Here is a 22,702-nt window from a genome sequence, read left to right on the forward strand (position 1 = left end):
CCACTGTTAGTCATGACTTTGCTTTTATGCTACTTCTCAAACGGCTCATACCATGGCAACGTTTTTTTTTTGTTTTTGTTGATTTTTTGTTGTTGTTTTTTTCTGTTGCAGAACAATGGGATCAACCGGATCATAAACCAGCTTTTCCACTACATCGCACAGAACCTTTACCTGTTAATGCAGCAACATTCTGGTGGCACAATATCTCGAGAGAATACAGATCATTTCAAGGAGATAATAAATTATCTTCCACCTTCGATCTAATGGATCGTCATGTTTAATTTGTTTATGGGCAGGAGAAAGAAAAGGGGAGCTACACGAATTTCATGGTAATTAAAAAGCTAAACAGGGTCAGACTATTAAGACAGAGCCTTCATATCCTTTCTCACAAGTAGCCATCCTACATAGGTATACAAATACATTCAAAAATGTGCACACACACTCACAAGCACCTGTTTGCATACTCACACACAGGGATGCATGCATGTAGTCAGGTACATTAGAATCTACATTTAAAACAGGTATGTTTTGATGCTCAGACTGTTTTTGTAAATAAAGTGCTGAACCGCCAATAGAAAACTCCACATATGGACAGAACACACAAAGACATTAACATCGGGTATGAGTAAAGGTAAAGGCCATAGGTTTAGCGCTTGTGTACAAAAGGATCATATTCATGACAAAAGGAGAAATCATATCAATGGTGGGCATATTCATTGTTTCTCAAAAGCCTCTTTGGCTGTCATTTTAATGTTACATTAAACAAAAAAAAAAGCTGTGAATGACACTGAACTACTTTCTAATACATTTGAAAATCATAATGACTTGTTGAACAAGTGCTCTTTTTTGTGTTAAATTAATAACACAAATCTCTGGTTAGTCAGCCAGGGTTAGTTAAAGGCATAGTTCACCCAAACATTTAAATTCTCTCATTATTTAACCACCCTCAAAATTCTCAAATCTGTAGGTCTATACAATGCAAGTGATTGGTGACCAAAACTTAGAAGCTCCAAAAAACACAAAGGGAGCATAAAAGTAATCCTTGTGGTTTAATCTATGTCCTCCTAAGCAATCTAATCGATTTTGGGTGAGAACAGACCGAAATATAACTTGTGTTTTCACTGTACATCTTGCCATTGCAGTCTCTAGGCACAATCATGGTTTCAAGCTCGATTACACTTCCTAATTCTTGTCGCATGCAAAGAGCGCTAGATGGCGCTAGTAAGTGTAGTCGAGCTAGAAATCATGATCACCAAGGAGACTGCTAATGTCAATATTTATGGTGAAAATGTGTTATATTTTGATCTGTTCTCACCCAACACCAACTGGATCACTTCAGAAGACATGGATTAAACCACTGGAGTCGTATGGATTACATTTATGCTGTCTTCATGTGCTTTTTAGAGCTCTGTTTTGGTCACCATTCATTTGCATTGCATGGACCTACAGAGCTGAGATATTCTTCTAAAAATCTTTGTGTACTGCAGAATCAAGAAAATCATACACATCCAGGATAGCACGAGGGTAAGTAAATGATGAGAGAGTTGAAATTTTTGGGTGAACTATTTATTTAAACTCAAATTTCTTACATCTGACTATACTGCAAGCCCATGATGTCACATCCTGCCTACTGTTCTTTTAACAACATATCATCCTCTGGTATTTCAGCTCTGGGTGGACAACTTAAAAATGTCAGGGAATGTCCATTGGCAGTGCATGACTGATACTTATAAAACATCCATCGATTGCATTTCACAATAGCATAACCAAATAAACTGACCTCAAAGGGACACTGGATAGGTAGGACACATTGTAAGGCAAGTCAGAAGTCATTTTGACACTGATTTGCATTAGTATATTGAGGTTAAAACTATGTCAAATCTAAAAAGCACTGTAGAGGGTAAAAACATTTTAATAATAATCAGCCCATCTTTCAAAATGATGTCCTGTACGCAGTTTGCATTTTTATTTATTTATTTATATATATATATATATATATATATATATATATATATATATATATATATATATATATATTTATTCATGATCTGCATGTTTAACTTTGACATCCAAATGAGTTATGTTGCCACACTGGTATGCAATGGTCTGATGGCATGGCAATTATGTTTACTGATGTGTAACATTGATTTAAGAGTAGCATACTGCGCCCAAGCATTAATGCACCTAGATGAGGTCAGATTTAGAGGCACAATGCAAGTCTGTACAAATCCAGTGGTGATCCACCTAAACTATCTACAATGGTTCCTGTATGCAAAGTGATCTGTCAGCAAAAAGGCGGATACCACCTCATAGATCACACATAAATGCTGTGTTAAATGGGGTGTAATGGCAGTCGTCAATAAGATTAGCTTAAGAGTTGAGCACAAAACCTTTCAGTAGGCAATCCATTTTTTAGAGTTACTGTCTGTGTATTGCAGTTTTAAAGCATGTCACCAGTTTGGTAAACAGCACTGGCAGGCCACAGAACAAAATCATGAATAACAAATAAACAAGAAATAGGAAGTAGGTCTTTTGCATTCTATTAGTCATTTCAGTTGTAGACCAGTGCAATCTTTCCCACATGTGCAAGCATGGTTATCTTGTCCCAGACCCTTATCTTGCCAAAACTTCTACTGTTGCTTTTCTTCTAGAAATGCCTTCACCCGTTTGCGCACATAGAAAGCAGTGAGTGCACTGCAACATGCTGTGAAGATAAACAGAGCCACCGCATCGTGAGCCAGCGAGTCACCATGGAGACGTTCGTAGAGAGGTCTTCTCTCACTATAATCCAGTCGGACTGCTTCAATCTGCACTAGAGTGCAGAGCACGAGGAAAACGTGGAAGATCTGATGGCCCTGTCCGATGAAGTCACAACATCCAGGGAACCAGCGCTCCGGGTGAGGGTACGAGAAGAAGTAGGCACTAATCAAAAAGAAAAGGACCTGATAGCAGTGGTAGATCACTGCCTGGTCTGCACAGCCCTGCTCGGAGCTGTAGCATTTATAGATGCGATGGAACACTGGACTGATATCTAAACAGTAGGCCAGGCCCGAGGGCACCACCTGGAATAGCTTGTGAACAAACTTAGGCATGCTTGGGCTGGCGTACTTGCCGTAGCAGCAGCCTGTGCAAGACAGCCAGGCCAAAAAGCCTGCAGCTGGCAAGAATAAACTTCGCACTAGAGAGTGCCATTCTTCTTCAACAACATAGTAAAAATGGGCCAGGGCACTGCCATACTGATATACAGCTACACCCACATAGTCCAAGAAATAGAAAGTGTAGTGGGAGAGCTCAGATTTGGCTGAGAGTAGGTGGGCCAGTGCGCTACAGGCCAGGTAGGTAAACGCAGCTAGGAGCAAGATGAAAAGCGGCTGGGCGTGAGGGTCACGCAGGAAGTCCACAGTTTCAGACAGCTCCTGAAACTTGACTAATATAATGAGGGAGGCCAGCAGGTGTGTCCACACATTTAAAGACTCGTTATGCCTCTGGAACAGAGTTAGGAAGTAGTAGCGCCAGCTCTGATCTGGTGGCCTGTAGCCTGTGAAAATGTGTGACTCGCGGAATACCCACGGCACATCACTGACCATCACAGTACAAGGCAAAGTAGGGAAGGCAGACTCCAGGAAACGGGGGATCTGACGAAGCTGCTGTGCATTGATAAACAGGCGCCCAATCTGCTCCATCACAACCGTCGCCATGGTGAGGACTAAGTAAGCAGCAGTCTGTTTGGGAAAAGTATTCAATAACAGTTAAACTGCATTACAACTGTAGTGCGCCTGAAACTGCATGGTGATCTGCATTCACGAGGAAAGAAATCTAATTAAAAAGATAGTCATAAATAAATATGCTTACTAAGATATAGATATTAAGATATAGCTTGCTTACTTATTTAACAGTAAAAAAATCCAGGCCTGCTTTTTATCGGCTTATTTCCATTCATACAATTTATGCAAAGGACTGCATACCACGCGTTCAAAAACGATTTAAAAAAACATGTCAAGGCAACAGACTCATACGAAAAATATGTAAGTGAAAACTTGAAGGACAGAAACGTTAATAACCTGAAAATTAAGGTAACGTGATGTAAAACGTTGGGGCGTTTCTTCTTCATGTTGTACAATGAACAGACATCATCGCTTACGTAACATTAGTGCTACGCATGAGGCTCCTCGTGCACATGAATTATTAAGGATGAAACCGCGAAATAGTGTCTAGAAACAAATACATGAACAAATACATGAACTAAATATTGAAAGCAACGCAACTACGTGATAGACTGCAAAAAAGCAGTGAATAATTTAGTGATGGCATCCCGACACTCTTCCCACAACCTCGTGATGTTTCTCGAGTATAATCTAGAATAAAAAAAATCGTGAGACGCCGGAAGCGCAACAGTGAATTATGTCTGTACAAAAAGCTACAGGTCATAGCAAAACCAGAAACGTTTACAGTCTTACGTAATGTAGATTTTTTAACAAATGTCGATTATCAATCTTGGGCTATATCGCTGTATTTTATTTTCCCCGCTTGCAAACTCTGTACGCGCGTTTCTTAATGCATCCCACAAGACTCAGCGCTTTGACAATATTTAACTAACCGCTCTCTATTGTAGAAAATTACATATATATAAGCAAATGGTGGTTTTTGTTTGTACCTTTTAATCTTGCTTTAAACACTTGGCTGGTAAATGAACTGACTTACCTTTTAAAAGGATATCCTTTCAGTCAGTGAACTGCATTTAACCCTGCCTTTATAAACGCGTTGAGGAAACAAAATTCAAATCGAAAATGTCATGATGGAAAAATTTCCACGTGAAATTGTTAAGCGGGAGAGGCTCCTGTCAGCTCCCTGCAGTACAGCTGTCAGATGGACCGAAGCTAAAGATCGCTGATGGGCAGGTGAATTGTCCAATCAGAAAGGCCGGAGAGCATCGTCACCGCTTGTTCACCGTAACTCACCAATAGGAGACCATCTTTAAAGTGGCCACGCCCTGTAAAAAGGAATGGGCTGTGAAATTAGAATCTCGTATTAATACCGCCTACATAATCTTTTAATCAGAAAGCTTTTTTATTGATTTATTTAACAAGTATAAATTGTAAAAACATATGCAGGAAAAAGTAATGAGCACTTGTACAAACTTTCACATTAATCAAGTAAGGGGGACGAAACAAAATACAGACGTACACAAAAAACAGGACAACAAAAAAACTAAGTGAAATAAAAATAAATATATAAATAAATGAAAATAAATAACATACATATACATGCAGAGGAAAACATTACACATCATCAGTGATATTACCAAAACATTTCTCATAGTGTTTCAGGAATCTGTCACTTTTCTTGTTTTTAGTCAACTGAAGGGATTTGAGAAATGCATCAGCTTCAATTAAATCTTTATTAGAAAGCGATTCAAGGCTGTGGCAGACAATGAGGTAACACAAAGACGCTATATATGGCTAATTTACGCTTATTCAAAGTACAGAGTGTGTGAAAAGAACAGAATTGGGCCAAAAACATGTGTATAGAAACATTTGGACAGTTGATAATATATATATTACTATTTGTGCTGATTAGTTGAATTAATCAAACTCTGATTTTAAGAAAAGCCCTTAAATGCAATTTAAATATAATCTGAATGGTAACTATGTACATGTTGTCTATCATGTACATATTTCATGTACACAATGTCTATGTACACTTTGTCAGTTTACTGTTGTTAATTTCTTATGCCCAGCTCAGCTGTGAGATGGCTTATCTCATCTCCCACACAGGCAATCCAGCTGACAATGCGTCCTTGTCAAACAGTGTGGACAGTGAAAACAAAGGTCCTCTTTGTAAATTTATACACATTATGGCAAATTATTACTACTTTCTCGGTCAAGTAATAATAGCACATTCCCATGTAGTACTTCGTAACACTGTCTCAGAGACACCCTGAAAAGGTCACTGTCCAGGAATTTGTGTTGTCAGGAGCTGTGAGTCTGAAAGTCCTTTTAGTGGAAATGTAAGTGTTCAAGTTGAGTTTTCTGTAAAGTAACCTTTTGAAATGTTCTTTTATCTAAAATACTTTGAGTGATTGAATGATTGATACTGGGGACATTACTGTGTGGAAGTTTTCAGTGTTAAACGCTCTGTTAGAGTTCATTTGGACCTAACTTCTCTTTTGTTTTAACATTATAAAAATAATGCTCTCTTTCTACAACACAGACATGCACATGATTTCATTTTTATTTTATTCACTTAAAAAAACATCACACAGTATATTACTGGACATGGTCTATTTTTGGATGCATGTAATTGCGTCTACCAAAGGAGGGAGGAATTTGGAAATAAGACATAATTCATCTTAGAAAAGATGGATGCACTGTTTCTGAACACACAATAATGTGACAGCAAGTGGACAACAAGCCATTCATCACGGTGGATTGCAAAGCTGTTTTACAACTGCCATAAATGTTCATGAATCTAACTCTGTTCGGGCACCAAAAGATAGATAATTGTTTTCATTATCTTTCTAAAATCATTTTGAGACATACAAAAAAGCCTTTCTCCTATCTGACAAACTGAAAAACACTGGATGCTTGTATAGTTCATATACAGCCCTAACCAACTAATTTTATTATTGATATTGCTCAGTGCACCTGTAATGCAAACACAGTAGATCACTTACAGTATGAGTGTTTGGATACAAATCTAAAAGTTTTTAAATACTCACACTTTTGCACTTTATGCACAAGAGCACAATGAATAAGTTTAGTTTCACTGGTGCATGTTCAATTTAAATCACTCTGATTATGATCTAGTAAAGTAAAATGTTTGTGGATGTGAAAATGTTTAATGTTAACACTACAAATCTCTTGGAGAGTCTATCAAAAAGTGTCCAAAAAGATTTAAGAGCTCTGATTATTAGGCAAAACCTATATGTCCATATAGAATAAACTGCCTTTTATCTCCGTAGTGTACAAGTTTACTCCATATTACACCCTGACTGGCTGACTATTCAACAAAGAGGCAGTGGCAAAACTGTTACAATAACAAACAACTGTGCAACTTTATTAAGCTCAAAGGACTGCAGTTTTGGCATACAAGGGAAAAGGTGGACTTGCACAATGCAATACACCAAGTATATACTATACCTATGCATAACACAGGCATGCTTCCCTATCAGTAAAACACTGCTCATTTGAAATGCTAATAGCTGCAACTGGACAAATCTACAGGTTAGAGGGGATGAAAGACAGTACTGAATACACACAAAGTGATGAAGAGAATGTTGTGCACCAGCTTTTCCCCAAAACCCCGTAATAAAAAAGTGGCAAGTACATGAATCCAATCACGGAAAATTGGCCATTTAATGGAACAAAAAATAAATCTTTGGATACATTAAAAAAACCAACACTATACCCTAAATAAAAAGGAAAATGAAAGCAGAAACTTAGTTTTCACCCTCTGCCCCATCTTTAGTTTCTTTGTTCTTTCGTACCTCTTCAAGCTTCTTGTCCTAAAATAAAGAAACATCTGTTAAATATCTGATTCAGAGCCATTATATTTATATATATATACATATATATATATATATATATATATATATATATATATATATATATATATATATATATATATATATATATATATATATATATATATATATATACATAAATTTCACTATGCATATGCATCCATCTATATGCATACTTTCTCTTTAAATTTCTCGTTCATAGCTGCCATGCGTGCTGTGCGGTTTTCTTTGTTGGCTTCCATTTTCTGGTTAAGTTTTTCCTCTGCCATCTTGCTAAAGTTGTTGTTCTCCTCCATTGCTTTCTGAAGGACCTCCTTCTCGTGCTCTCGTTTCTCAGCTAAGTGCTTCAGGACCTCTGCCTCATGGTTCTGAAAGGAGGAATTAAACACATAAACAATAGGATGCATGATTAGAATTACAATTTGAGGCATCTGATGCCTGTATAGGCCCTTTATGCATATATACGCTTACCTTGCGTCTCTCCTCTGCTGCATCCAATTTTTTCTGGATCTCGTCCAAAGAAACCTCCTTCTTCTTGGGTGTGGAAAGTGGGAATTCTCCCTTGGCATCTGGGGCCGTGGGACTCAGGATAACCTCGAAAGCCTGTCCCGAGGCGCGCTTGTCCAGTTCTTTAACCTGAATGTCTGTAAATGATATGGTATTCCATTTAATAATCCACCTTCAGTTTTCTATTCAGTATGATTTACTGTGGATTACTGTTACAGTGAACTACTTTACGCTTGTTGAATTCCGACTGGAGCTTAGCTGCTCCTATTTCCACAGCTTACCTCCAGAGGAGGCCATTGCGCTTCCAACCTTGGCGGTTTCACACACCTGCCAAATAACAGCACATAATAATGTTAGAAAAATAAACATTTTGCCACTAACCTTGATAACAAAAACAATTCATGCTTTCAACAATCCCTTCTATTAACTATTAATCTCTCCCATATTGTGTTATAAACAACCCACCACTATAAAACAGCTTATTATCGCATCCTATCACTGAAAATGTTCATATAGTGATAAGGTCTCTGCATCCACTACGAATGAACATATATATAAATTGTAATAATGTTATGTAATATATATATATATATATATAGGCTAAATATACAGTACATATATATGTAAATTACATTTAAAGGGATTGGGAGTGGCGTTGCCACAATAGTCATGCATAATTTATTAGTGAATGAAAATTAATATAATGTGAAGCTAATATCACAGGGCATTATTATTGATGAAATAAGGCAAAAATCAGTGCATAATAAATGTCAAAATGGAAATATACACTTCTTTATTTTGGAAGCCAAAAAAAGGGATGTGTCCCTGGCAGCACAACAACCACCCTATCCATCTATTTAGACGCTGCTTTCATCATCCAATTTAATGATAATCAATCAATTAAAATGGATACTTGCTGTCCACAGAAGCTAGGGTGACATTTACGGAAAATAAAGTACGCCATCTCTTTTTGTAAGGTGATCTAAGTGGCCGTTGTGAGATTAAAACAAAGGGGTTGTTGTATCAGGAATGAACAAAGACAACAGGGCAGTCATCCTCCAGCTAATTCATTGAGAAGTCAGATATTTTAATCATTAGAGAAACTAATCATGTTAATTAAGGTCTGACAGCACGGAATAGCCATCACTCAATGGATAAAAATAAACATCCATTTAGTGTCTGTCCGTTGGGATGCAGGATCTCAAGTGGAGACAATAGATGACCGAGATACACCCTGAACCCTCATTCTAACAGCCTGTAATCATTCATATTGCCACGTTCCACATATTACATAACAATAATAGTCTAATAATGTCCAAGTAAATGCAACTCGAAAATGCAGCCTTAAAAATGATGTTATGGATCAACGTTTGTTTCCAACAAACCAGATCACACCCATATCTCTCCCATTTTCACAGCAGACACTACTGCACTGATATCAATTTACTAGAATAATATCACAGTGTTGACATGCAAAAACGCATATTTCTGTATGTTTATTAATCAATGTCATTCATGCACATAAATATCAATAATCAAATTCGACAGCATGCTTGGCGAATGCACAAACAACGTCGTCGAGACAAAAGACGTCGAGACCCATCAGATCACCTGCCACTTTGCGAAAATGGTGAAATAATAGAATTGTTGGCCAGGATTTAAGGTAAAATTGAAGCTAACTGTTCTAGTCTGTTGGCTGATACATGCCAAACTCAACGAAACAAGAGCCTGTTTGCTGCACCTCATCCTCTTCCCAATTCCCTCCCAATTAAGCGACGAGAAACGCATTTCTTTGCCTTTTTGTTTGCACAGCTACACGCAATCCGATGGCTGTGGATGTTATTTTGAAATGCATTCACTAACTTAGTTATGGCAACATCCCAACCTAAATGAATATTCGCAATGTCCTTGTCTATTATTTAGACACCCCTCCCAAAAACAGAAATTTAGGTATTTTTGAGAATTAGATGCAAATCTTTGTGAATGTATACACATTAGACACTTTCATTGCCTGTCACACGGGAAACGGATGGGATGCATGAAACTGATTTTTAACAACAACAAAAAAACACCCACCTTTAGATGTAATAGTTATCTGAACTGGAGTTCACCGCGTGCAGATTTCTCTCTGCCTCAGCATCAACGGTTCGCGCAAAAGAGGACCAAAATTCTGTTACGTCATATTTGGATGTAGCCAATCATTATCGAGCTGAGAATTGTGGGATATGTAGTTCCGACTGTATTTCTTTGTAACGCAGTAACACATTTATGTGAGATAAATCAATAATGTTTCTGTGAATGTGTTTATTTTGAGATGCTCATATTTAAATTGTACATTTATTTCAATGGCTGATAAGAATATAATCTTTATTTACTATTTGAATACATAGGCCGATGTCAGTTTATTATTGGAATGCGTAGGTCAGTCTGTTTTGCTAGGTCACTTAGGCCCATTTAGTAGATTTTTTAAAAAATATGCAATAATATATTTAAAATATACAATAATGTATACTAAAATATTTTTTTTAATATACAATAATGTATACCCTCTTGTTATTGCATAATTATATAGAATATAAACATGGGGCAATTTTTTTTATATTTCTCATTTCATTTCTCTTGTTTAACTGCACAAATGTGCCTACAGTCTAGCCTGATCTTAACCATAATAATATCTAGCCTGGTATTACTGATTTATTTAGCATGTGCTCTGAGATGCTTAATTTCTTGAAAGCTTAAATAAATTATGCTATTTAGTTATTTTTTGGGGGGGGTCTACGCCCTTGGCTACAGCTATATACTGTAAATGTTCTCAGAATGTAGGCTTGTAACTAGAGGTAGACCGATATATCTGTTTTACCGGCGATTAATCTGTGCTGATAGTTGCTTTTTGAAATGATCCTCATCTGCAAAAATCTATGGCGAAAGTTGCCAATAGGTTTTTCATAATTTCGTCATTTCGGAATAAGAGTCCCTGGTGTGTTTCCGGCTTGTTTATACTTAAAAGTCCCGTATTATACACCAAATCTTCATTTTCTTTTTCTGGTAATTTTTAGGATTATGGATGAACAATGTACTATATTCTGGGATTTTATTAATTTAGGACTCCTTTGTCTGTGCCTATCATAGCAAGGAAAGCATTTTTGTTTTTTAGCAAAGCATTTTTTTTTTTTTTTTTTTTTTGGGGCATTCTATAAATATATGTTTTTAAACTATCAGCAATTAATCAGTTATTGGCCTTTCCCACCACCTTAGTTATCGTATCGGCAAAATCCACTATCGGTCGACCTCTACTTGTAACCTCTTTTACAACTTGTTTTTTAGAGCCAAGCAATATAGTAATTAACAGTTCACTTGACATAAGTGATTGTTTTGCTTCAATTCATTCTGATGCCTCAGTAAATCCTATTTGCATGACATGAACTTTTGCGAAATGTCAGAGCTGATAGTCTCAGCACTTGGAATGCTGCTGTAGTGTAGTTTCAAGCTGACTGCTTTTTACTGTCTTGTGGCTGGTGTTTGTTTCTGTGTTACCAGACAGCCTTCGTCTCTGCCCGCGAGAAGCAAATCTATATCTTTTGAGTCAGTTCCTAATAATGTTTTAACTATTAGCATACACTACATTACTTATCCATTTAGCAGACAGATGCTTTTATCCAAAGTGACGTACAAATTAGGAATAATAGAAAACACAAGTAATCATTAGTGGTATTCATTTGCATTAAATTAGATTTCACAGACTTCAGGTCAACAATGCATTTGATATTTTTTGCTCCTCAGTGAAGTACCTCTCTAATATTTTCCTTTAAGTCCACATCTCTGTCCAAAAGTGCTTGTATCATGCTCTGCCAGTCTCTTCCTGCCCCACCCTGGATCTCATTCATCCTGTTTGGGGAGAGACATTTTGTAAGCTACCCAAGGGAAGGGGGAGCAGATGGTGATGCCTCGCCCTGTCTAGGGTCTCTAATGTCTTACACAAAGACACAAAGGGAAAGAAAAGGGAACAAAAGCACCCCTGCTAGGTACATTTTCTTTCCTAATATCATTGGGGGCAGAGGAGAATCGTGAAAGATTTTCTATAAACACTTACAGTGATATGAATATACTTTGATCAAAAGGTCTTCCATAAATATAAAACACATTTGCAGTTTCTTACCACACATGTTGCTGTCATTTTGGAATTTATAGTGAGATGTAGTTTTACCTCAATGCAAGACAGAAAACAAAGTGATAATGAGTTCTGCTCATGCATTACAAGTGTAGTCTAGACCGAATAACAGGCAGACACTTGATTGGTTAAAAAAATTCAAAGTCAACTTATCCACAGCCAGATGTGCACTTTCATTGACCCATGTGCACCAGATGTACGTAGTCGAATGTGAACTGGTAGATTAAATGCTAAAATATTTTTTGCCAAGTGCATTGGAACATCTTTTGGCTGGATTGGGGACCAAATTGCCTGCAGGGTTGCTAGACAGAGACTGTGCATTTCATTTCCCACCACTGAGAGTGACCCAGTTTATAACTGCACTGTGCGACAGAAAATAGTTTATCTCTAATAGAGCTCAGAATTTTTGCCAGCCAGAATGGATTAATCAAAAACCACCTCTGCTTGAATTCTGTTGTTCCTCTAATATGTAATATTTAAACTTCCTTTTAAAGAATAGAATTCTTTCCATTACCTCTGTTAGAGTCATAACATTTTTAATTGGATTCATGGATGATGTCATGAGACGTAATGTCACAGAGTTATGTAATGTTCCTCCCTCTTTGGAGGGAGTGGAGGCTGTCATGCTCCCATAAGAGCTATGCCCCTCCCCCACTCTTACCACAACAACATACTGGTTGCACATGCTTTCACACATCCCTTTCCAATTCCTGTCTTTTTTCTCTTTGTCTTTTTCTTTCACAGCCACTGGGGGAAGAAGAGGGCAAACATACATATTTCAACTCTAATCTAATTTAAAGCAAGACAAAAAAGAGCAACATGTCAGAAAATACTGTACCTTTTAATTAAATGGCAAAACTTGCCTCCTGGAGTTAATTTTTCAGGAGTATTTTTTACCTTCACAATGGCATTTTTCCCCGAATCATATAAAAACAGCATGTCAACCATTTATGTCAAATACTTAAGTTAAATCAATTAAATGAAATAAATTATTATTGAAATTTATTACGGGCCATTTTTTGTCCCCATGTTTTAAATATCTGGGGATTTATTTAATTTAATTTAACTTAACTTTTAACTAAACTTTTAACTTAACGTAACAACTTTTAACTTAATGTAATGTATTGCTGTTTTGTTTTGTTTATTGTTTTTGTTGTTTTGTTTTTTGTCCTGAGCTACGGTTAATTTCTGACTTCTGAAAAAAAGTCTAATCAAGATAAAACAATGAAAGCCTGTATTTCATATACACATTTACAGTAAACAAGCCATTTCAGAAAAAAATATATCTGATTTTATCATTATTTAGAAATTCTATGTTTAAGAATTAGTATGTGTAGGCATGTGAGTGCCTCGTGTTGACTGGCTCAGTCATGGTCATCTGTCACTAAAGTATTGAGACGTTAATGCAGTGTAAAGCATTACTTTGCCATTATAACATTAAGATGTAAGTTTAACATGCATTCTGTGCAGCCTCTATTAGGGGCCAAATGAGCTGGAGATGAATTATAGATGAATGAAGCCCTCGTCTCTGAGATGGGTTGCCCAGTTGCACTCAGGAGTTTTTTGTTTTGTTTTGTTTTAAAAAAAAATGATGTAACCAAATTTCTCTTAACAAAAGAGAAGCGGCGCATTCAAATAGTTCTTTCAGAAATCAGAATTTATGCATTTTTAAACTATTTTATAAATATTTATTTGAAGTAAAAAATAATCTCTAATAATCTGGATGGGCCTGGGTCTAATTTGGGTGGGCCCTGGCTATGCCACTGCTTTGACCTGAACAAACATGAGTTCAAATGGCAAACCTCCAACTTAACACAGACTTTGATGTAAAATGTCGCACACAGATTCAGACAGGGTGACTGTATTTTTGGATGCTTATGTAATGGGTTTTCCTCTCCTTTCTTTGCTGTGCTGACGAGGATCAAGCATGCCAACATCACAAATCATTGACAGCAGTGTAGATTAATGCTGTCACACAGTTGCTGTCATATCAGATTTTATTTCCTATACCAACACACTATCTACATTTTCAATATCAAATAAAAGGCATGCCTTATATTATAGTCATTACAGTCAAGATGGTGCCATGGATGGCAGCCTCGGTGTGGAGTTCTCCAATTCTTTTGTTGTTTTTGTTTGTTTGTCCTGTGTTTAGTAATTGTTTTCCCATCAGTTTTACCAGGGACGTATTGCTGAACATTCGGCAGCACATACCAGACAATCTTTTCCCAGTTTTGGACTATTCAGACATTTTGCTGGACATTTTAGTTGGAGGCGCAGCTGTGTTGTTCATGCGCGCTATGAGATGCAAGTGAGGGAAGCGAGCAGGCACGCTGGTCAAGCTCCGACATCGTAGCTTTCTAATAGTGCTGCCCAGTTTTCATCTAGCGAATTTCCGCTCACTTCCCAACAAAAGGACGAACTACATCTCCTGACCTGTACAAACAAGGACTATTCAAACTCTGCTGCCTTGTTCTTTATAGAAACCTGGCTGAGTGAAGCCATTCCGGACAGCGCGTTACATCTGCCGGACTTTCAGCTGTTCAGAGCGGATCGCATTGCGGAGTTATCGGGGAAAATAAGAGGTGGTGGAACATGGTTTTACATCAATGAAAGTTAGTGTACAGATGTAACAACGCTAAAGAAGATGTGCTGTCCTAATTCAGAAGCGCTCTTTATTAACTGTAAGCCTTTCTACTCACCGCAGGAGTTTTCCTTGTTTATTCTGGTGAGTGTTTATATTCCTCCACATGCGTGCGTGAATGCAGCGCTGCAACAGCTGGCTGATCAGATGACAGACATGGAGCAACAATACCCGGACTCACTTATCATTATTCTGGGAGATTTTAATAAAGCTAACCTCACCTGTGAACTGCCAAAATACAGACAGCACATTACATGCCCCAGCAGAGACAGAAATACATTGGATCATTGCTACACAACAATAAAGGATGCATATCGCTCTGTTCCTAGAGCAGCTTTGGGACTCTCTGATCACTGTCTGGTTCATCTTCTTCCAACCTACAGGCAGAAACTAAAATCAGCTAAACCTGTAGTAAAGACTGTAAAGAGATGGACTAATGAAGTAGAGCTGGAACTACAAGCCTGCTTTGACTGCACTGATTGGAGTGTATTTGAGGCTACAGACACCAATCTGGACAAGCTCACAGATACTGTGACATCATATATCAGTTTTTTGTGAGGATATGTGCATTCCTACTAGGACTTATTTAACATACAACAATGACAATCCATGGTTTACAGCAAAACTCAGGCAGCTTCGTCAGGCCAAAGAGGACGCTTACAGAAGTGGGGATAAAATCTTGTACAATCAGGCCAGGAACACACTGAATAAGGAAATTAGAGTGGCTCTCAGTTTGGAGAGGCCTGAAAGACATTACTAACTTCAAGACACCATCCCCCAACACTGTAGGGAACCAAAAACTGGCTGACAACTTTAATGTTTTTTACTGTAGATGTGAAAGGCCCTGTCTCACACCCCACACATGCTCTGACCTTCACTTCACACAAACATCAACACCTCCTGCAACCCTCCTCCCCCCTCCTGCTTCTCAACCTGCACTTAAGATCTGTGAAGAGGAGGTGTGCCGTGGCTTCTGGAAACAAAAGACAAGGAAAGCAAGGGCCAATATGGTGTTTCATCCACTTGTATAAAATCCTGTGTTGACCAGCTGGCCCCCATCTTCACACAGATCTTCAACAGGTCACTGGAGCAGAGTGAAGTTCCCTGCTGCTTCAAATGCTCCATCATCATTCCTGTCCCAAAGAAACACAAAATCACAGGACTTAATGACTACAGACCCATCATTCTGATGTCTGTGGTCATGAAGTCATTTGAGATACTGGTGTTGACATAGCTGAAGGACATCACTGGACCCTTTCTAGATCCCCTTCAATTTGCTTATCGATCAAACAGGTCTGTGGATGATGCAGTCAACATCAGACTGCAACATCTCCTGCCACATCTGGACAGACCAGGAACATATGCAAGGATCCTTCTTGTGGACTTCAGTTCGGCTTTCAACACCATCATCCCAGCTATTCTCCGGACTAAATTACACCAACTCTCTGTTCCCACATCTATCTGTCAGTGGATTACCAGCTTTCTGACAGACCAGCAGCAGCTAGTGAGTATAAATTCACAATCAGCACTGGTGCTCCCCAGGAATGTGTGCTCTCCCCACTAGTCTTCTCCCTGTATACCAATGACTGCAACGCTAAGGACCCCTCTGTCAAGCTCCTGAAATTTGTAGATGACACTACTGTCATCGAACTCATCCAAGATGATGATGAGTCTGTATACAGAAGGGAGGTTGAACAGCTGGCTCATTGGTACAGTCAAAACAACTTGGAGCTAAACACGCTCACAACAGTGGAGATGATAGTGGACTTTAGGAGGAACACCTCAACACTGACCCCGCTCACCTAAAGAGCACTGTGGCAGCAGTGGAGTCATTCAGGTTCCTGGGCACTACCATCTCACAGGACCTGAAGTGGGAGACCCACATTGACTCCATTGTGAAAAAGGCCCAGCAGAGGTTGTACTTCCTTCACCAGCTGAGGAAGTTCAACCTGCCACAGGCGCTGCTGATACAGTTCTGCTCAGCAATCACTGAGTCTGTCCTCTGCACTTCAATAACTGTCTGGTTTGGTTCAACTACGAAATCGGACATCAGAAGACTACAAAGGACAGTTCAGATTACTGAGAGGATTATTGGTTGCCCCCTGCCCTCCCTTAAAGAACTGTACACCTCCAGAGTGAGGAAAAGGGGTGGAAAAATAATTTTCCAGCCCACTACATTTTTGAACAGTTGCCTTCTGGACGGCGCTACAGAGCACTGAGCACCAGAACCTTCAGGCACGGGAACAGTTTTTTCCCTCAGGCTATCCATCTCATGAGCACTTAAAACTGCCCCATTGAGCAATAATTATGTGCATTACACAGCTTAGTCTATTTATATTTATCCAACATACCCTACCTCTTCTACCATGCATTCCCTTGCATCTGTATATAAGAGATTTGTATTTGTACATACGTATATATATATGTATATATATATATATATATTATTGTTAAATAAAGAATACAAATAAAAAAGTGAATAGAAAATATAAGTATATAGAAAATATAGAAATATTTTTATTCTATTTTTTTATTATTATCTCTATCTTGTTGTTTTATTGTTTGTGCACTGGAAGCTTCTGTCACCAAGACAAATTCCTTGTATGTGTAAGCATACTTGACAATAAAGCTCATTCTGATTCTGATTCCGATACGTTTCTGCAACTAAAGCGGACACAGTCTACAGTATGTGTGAAACATTTTGATTGTGTTTACTTGCCAACAATAAACTGATAACTACCAAAAATCTGCTCATTCAAAAAATCTGACAATGCAACAAAATCACTTTAACATCAGATTTGAAATTATGGGTTTATTCTATTCCTCAAAGTGAATACAGGCATGTGCAACATTGCACACATTGGATAAATTGGTAAGAACAGTGGTAAAGGAGTTGACATGCAGTGCGAAATCGGGGTACTGGACAAAAATGTATGTGTGCTGATCGGTTTATGCTTAAACCGTTTATTTTCATGCCTTGATACCACTGCCACTGAAACACAATAGAAAAAAGGTAATTTTGACTTTATATCTCACAATTATGACAATTTCTCGTGATTGCAAGTTTATATCTTGCAACTGTGACTTTATTATGAGAAATAAAGTTGCAATAGCAAGAAATAAAGTTACAATTATGAGATATAAAGTTTGAATGACCTTTTTTGTTTTAAAAGGCAGCTGCACACTACACTCTTGTTGTGGTTGTTCAAGCCAGAAAATGTCAATAGATATGTAATTCAAACCACTACTGCCCATGTCTCTCTGGCATGCATTCAGTTCTATTAGAGCTATTTAGCTACATAACTATTTTATGACTAACCATAATGCAGGTCCTATGGATTATAGAGATTTTGGAAAGCTGTTTGGTATGACTAGAGTATCAAAAACAAATCTGAACAATGCACAACTCTCAGCATGATCATTTACACAGGAATTTACCAACCACTGATGTATTGTAGATGGTGTTCCAAGATCAGACAAAAAATGACATTACACCCAACAATGAGACTGTAGTCTTTACACATTCTAAACTCTACTGCCAATCTCTTTGGCACTTTTCCTTTTGTGTCTCTCCCTGCGGTGCCCAAGTGGAAAAGTACCAGCGTCTCCTTGGAGAGAGAGCTGAAAGGGTGACGGTTGCTCCAGTAATGAGATGTAATCCTGGAAAACTGCCTTGTTCAAACTGCACAATGGAGAAGCAGAAATCAGCTGCCCAGTCTTCTCCGGCCCAGAACGGCCCGCCAACATTTCAACAAAAGATCCGATTATAACGGTCAGAAAGAAGGTTGAGCTGAATACCCGCCCAACTGGTCACAAGGGAGGGTAAATTCAGTTAAATCTATCTCTTAGCCTTTTATCCCCATGCAGTAAATGAAAACAAATGCCTTGTCATGGAATAAGGACCTGTAAACTTTTCTTAACGTACGGTTGTCACAGTCAAGACACACTTAAGGCAGTGGCTAAATACTCTTTCTTACTGTTTTATTGTAAATTAATGTGGCATTATCCTGTAATAATAATAGACAAACCAATGGTATTCTCTGATAATAATGATAAGAAAATCTAAAAACAAATAACCAGGTTGATATAATCTAAAATGGTTTGTTCATTGTGAACAGTGTTGGGTGTAATTCGATAACAAAGTAATTGGTTACAGTAATCGAGTTACTTTTTAGTAAAAAAAAAGTAGTGTAACGCAGTACATATTAAATTCTTGTAATCAGATAACAGTTACTGATGTTCGATTAATTAAACAGAGGTGTAAATAGCACCTGCCACACAGTGCGGCTAGACAAATTGCAGCCCCTAGTGTTGCTGCAGTGGAATGAGGTGTAACAATGGTGTGCATGTGCTTTTTTAATGCGGACAACCCTGGTTCAATTCCGTTTTTATATATTTGAAATATAAAGGTTGATTTCCTCACAGTGATTTAGTCGCATTGAAGGTCGGGGAATTCAGAAAAAGGTTTGATCTGGGTAGGTTTGATGTTGCAGGGATGCCCCTATACTGAATGTTATTAGTAATTTAATTAATTTAGTTTGCAAGATGCAAATAGAATCTAACACTAAAGCCATAATGACATAACAGTGTAACAATTATATAGGCTGTTATTGGAGTTGATATGATACAGCTACTTTACATTTACACTTCAGAAGATGCTTTAATCCAAACCAACAATCCATTCACAGTATACATTTTATCAGTACATTTGGGTTCCTTGGTATAAAAACCCATGACTTTGCTAGTACCAGATGAGATTCTCAATATAAATTTAAATTAGCTATTGTCAGACATTTGTCACTTTCCTCAGCTAGGCCAATTATAACAAATTAAAGTTGACCCTCTGGATCAGAACATTAAGTATCCATAGTACAGATCATTCATATGAATTCTTACTGGATTGTGTAAACATTAGAGTTATCTGGCACTGACACACAAAAAATGTATTGCTCAGAGGTTGCTCTTTCATAGCTAAAGAGATATAATGGAATTCTCAGTTATGTTTCTTTTAAATATCAACTTTGTATCAGATATTTCTCTTAAAATATACTGTAAATGAGACAATTGTTGACATAGAGTAAAGCAATTGAAGTAATATGAATGGCATAACTCAAATAATTTGTTTAAAAATTATAATTTGAAAAATTTGAGTTCATTTGAAATGGCTGACTTTTGATTGTAGATTTTGAGATCTTGACAAATCACAGCACAGTTTGAGGCATTGTTCTTCTGAAACACTAGGAGAGACATATGAGATCATCTGAGAAACTGGAGACTTAAGAAATAACAAAGGAGAAACAAATTAAATTTAAAGACATAGTGCGATATTGAATAGCTACACTCCTTCACCCTAATTGCATAACACATTAATATAATTTAGGCCTTTACTGTTTTTACACCAAGAAAACCTCTGAGATTTCCCATGCTGGATCCCTCTGGCTTATACAATAAATGCTATATAGGAGTTTGTTGTGGTTTTAGCCAGGAGCTCTGACATAGTGTTTGCATGCATGTCTTTTTCTTTTTTTTATCATTGGTCTCTCTCTATTGCTCTAATTTTCTCTCTAACTCTCTTTCCCTCTCTCTCTCTCTCTCTCTCTCTCTCTCTCTCTCTCTCTCTCTCTATCTCTCTCTCCCTTAGGCAGACTGACTGGCACGTTAAGTGCCATGTGCAGAGCATCTGAGTGGGTACTGCCACCCCGCATCCCTGAGCTGTAAAAGCCACCTCTTGGTCCACTGATTATTTCTCATTGGCTCAAATCGACCCATCATCATTTGTGACAAGACAACAAATTCCTCTGCCCCAATACTGCCAGGCTACCGCATGTGAAATTGCCAAAAATACTATTAAGGCTCAGCATCATGTTTTAAACCATCACACATGAGTGCATCATAAAGAAAAGGTCACCCCTTGGTTTAGGTCTCTTTCCATCTCAGTGTCTTAATTACAGATTAGAGAAGATCTATAGATGCTGTGGATGATGTTGACTGCCTGGGGTTGTTACTAATAGCTGTGCTCTTGTATGGCATGTAGTTATTAACTGATGAAGCATTAGTTTTTGTCTGCCCTGCAGGTGATAGCATCTCACTGCTGTGAGGATGAAGCCTTTGTAATAGAGCCTTGACTACATCCTTGCTTCAAGCTACACTGTGCAGACTGTTGTTGCCTTTTGGTCCCTGCCCTTGCAGGACTTGAAACAGCAGCAAATGATAGAGCCTTGGGCATGTACCTTGTGCAAAACGTACAAGATCATCTCATCTGTAAGTTAGATTTTTAGTAAAATGGTGCATTTTTGTTTTAGCCAAAAAATGGTTGCCTTAGAAACACGTTACCATAGCAATGGTACAGGCACCATTCTTTCCTGGCTTGTTATACAAGTGTACGGCAGGGGGTGGGACTAAACTTCCTCACAGCATGTTTGGATGGGTACAGCTAACACCATACTGAATAACTGTGGCAGCAAGACACAAAGAGCATGTGCTTGATGTATCAAGGGAGGAAGTTGTCACAACATAACACTATTTGATGCCTCAATTAAATTGCTTTCTTTATCCCTTGCATAAAAGTAGTAATATCTGAGGGCATCAGCGTTTGATAAACTAGGCTATTTTTAGACTACTGTATTTTTTTGGGTTTAATGTGAGATTAATAGACAATTGGAAGAACTTATAAAAATGTCATTAGTAAGTCATTAACAACATTATGCTTAAAGGGTTAGTTCACCTAAAAATGAAAATTCTCTTATCATTTATCCTCATGCCACCTAAAATGTGTATGACCTTCTTTATTCTGCAGAAGACATTGATCAATCTACTGGAGTCGAATGGATTATTTTAATGTGCCCTTTATCTGCTTTTTTGAGCTTCAAAGGTCTGCCCACCATTTACTTTCATTGAAATGACCAATAGAATTGAGATATTATTTTAAAAATCTTCATCTGTGTTCTACAGAAGCAAGAAAGTCATACACATCTGGGATGGAATGATAAGAGTAAATGATAAGAGAATTTTCATGTTTGGGTGAACTATCCCTTCACCCAAAATGAAAATTCTGTCATAATTTACTCAACTCAATAACAGGCTTAACCTGTATGACTTTCTTTCTTCTGTGGAACAAAAAAGGAGATGTTAGTCAGGATTACAGCATCAGTCACCATTCACTTTCACTGTATGGAAAAAATGCTGTGATAGTGTGTGACTGAGATTAATATTGTGCCTAACATCTAATTTTGCTTTCAAAGAGTCAAACAGGTTTGGATCAACTTGCGTAAATGATGAATGAATTTTCATATTTGGATGAACTATCCCTTTAAGCATAATGTTGTTAATAACAGATTATAATATAAATACATTACACTATAAATAGGCCGATATACAGAATATGAAAACATATTCAAAGTTTCATGTCATTTCTAACCATTTCGTTAATTATTGTTTACTGTTAGAATTATATAATGTAACTAGACTAGACTGATAACGTTTGTAGACAAACTTTGATGTTAGCTTGAAAAAGTTCAAGTAGTTTTAAAAGTTTGAAGGTTTTACAAGCACTTCAGTCAGCCAGACAGATTGAAAGGTTGAAAGATTGAAAGCTCACATGTTTTAGCATGTTACTAGGGCTTGCATCATGTTTGAGCTTGTTGCTAGGCATTGCTAGTATTTTTTTGCATGTAGTTAGGCCTTGCTAGCAAGTTCCTAGGGATTGTTAAAGCATGTTTAGCATGTAGCTAAGCATTACTAGCATGTAGCTTGGCATTGCTATCATGTAGCTAGGCAATGCTAGCATGTTTTAGCATATAGCTAGACATAGCTGGAATGTTTTAGCATTTCGATAAGTTTGCTAACAAGTTGTCAGGCATTT

General features: G+C 37.7%; 2 protein-coding genes across 2 annotated transcripts; both read right to left on the reverse strand.

Annotated features, from left to right (window-relative positions):
* Nucleotides 1-2,029: 2,029 nt before the first annotated feature.
* Nucleotides 2,030-4,862, reverse strand: LOC127453328 (membrane progestin receptor alpha-B). Its single transcript, XM_051719658.1, has 2 exons — nt 4,702-4,862; nt 2,030-3,722 (listed from the first exon to the last, which is right to left on the reverse strand). Exon 2 carries the CDS (start codon nt 3,696-3,698, stop codon nt 2,631-2,633), a length of 1,068 nt encoding a protein of 355 aa, XP_051575618.1. The 5' UTR covers nt 3,699-3,722; nt 4,702-4,862; the 3' UTR covers nt 2,030-2,630.
* A 1,351-nt stretch (nt 4,863-6,213) lies between these two features.
* Nucleotides 6,214-10,178, reverse strand: LOC127453349 (stathmin-like). The gene is made up of 5 exons (XM_051719685.1): nt 10,106-10,178; nt 8,311-8,356; nt 7,994-8,166; nt 7,699-7,890; nt 6,214-7,504 (listed from the first exon to the last, which is right to left on the reverse strand). The coding sequence occupies exons 2-5, from the start codon at nt 8,324-8,326 to the stop codon at nt 7,439-7,441; spliced, it is 447 nt and encodes a 148-aa protein (XP_051575645.1). The 5' UTR covers nt 8,327-8,356; nt 10,106-10,178; the 3' UTR covers nt 6,214-7,438.
* Nucleotides 10,179-22,702: the final 12,524 nt, after the last annotated feature.

This window comes from Myxocyprinus asiaticus, chromosome 15 (genome assembly GCF_019703515.2).
Source record: "Myxocyprinus asiaticus isolate MX2 ecotype Aquarium Trade chromosome 15, UBuf_Myxa_2, whole genome shotgun sequence".
Taxonomy (NCBI): Eukaryota; Metazoa; Chordata; class Actinopteri; order Cypriniformes; family Catostomidae; genus Myxocyprinus; species Myxocyprinus asiaticus.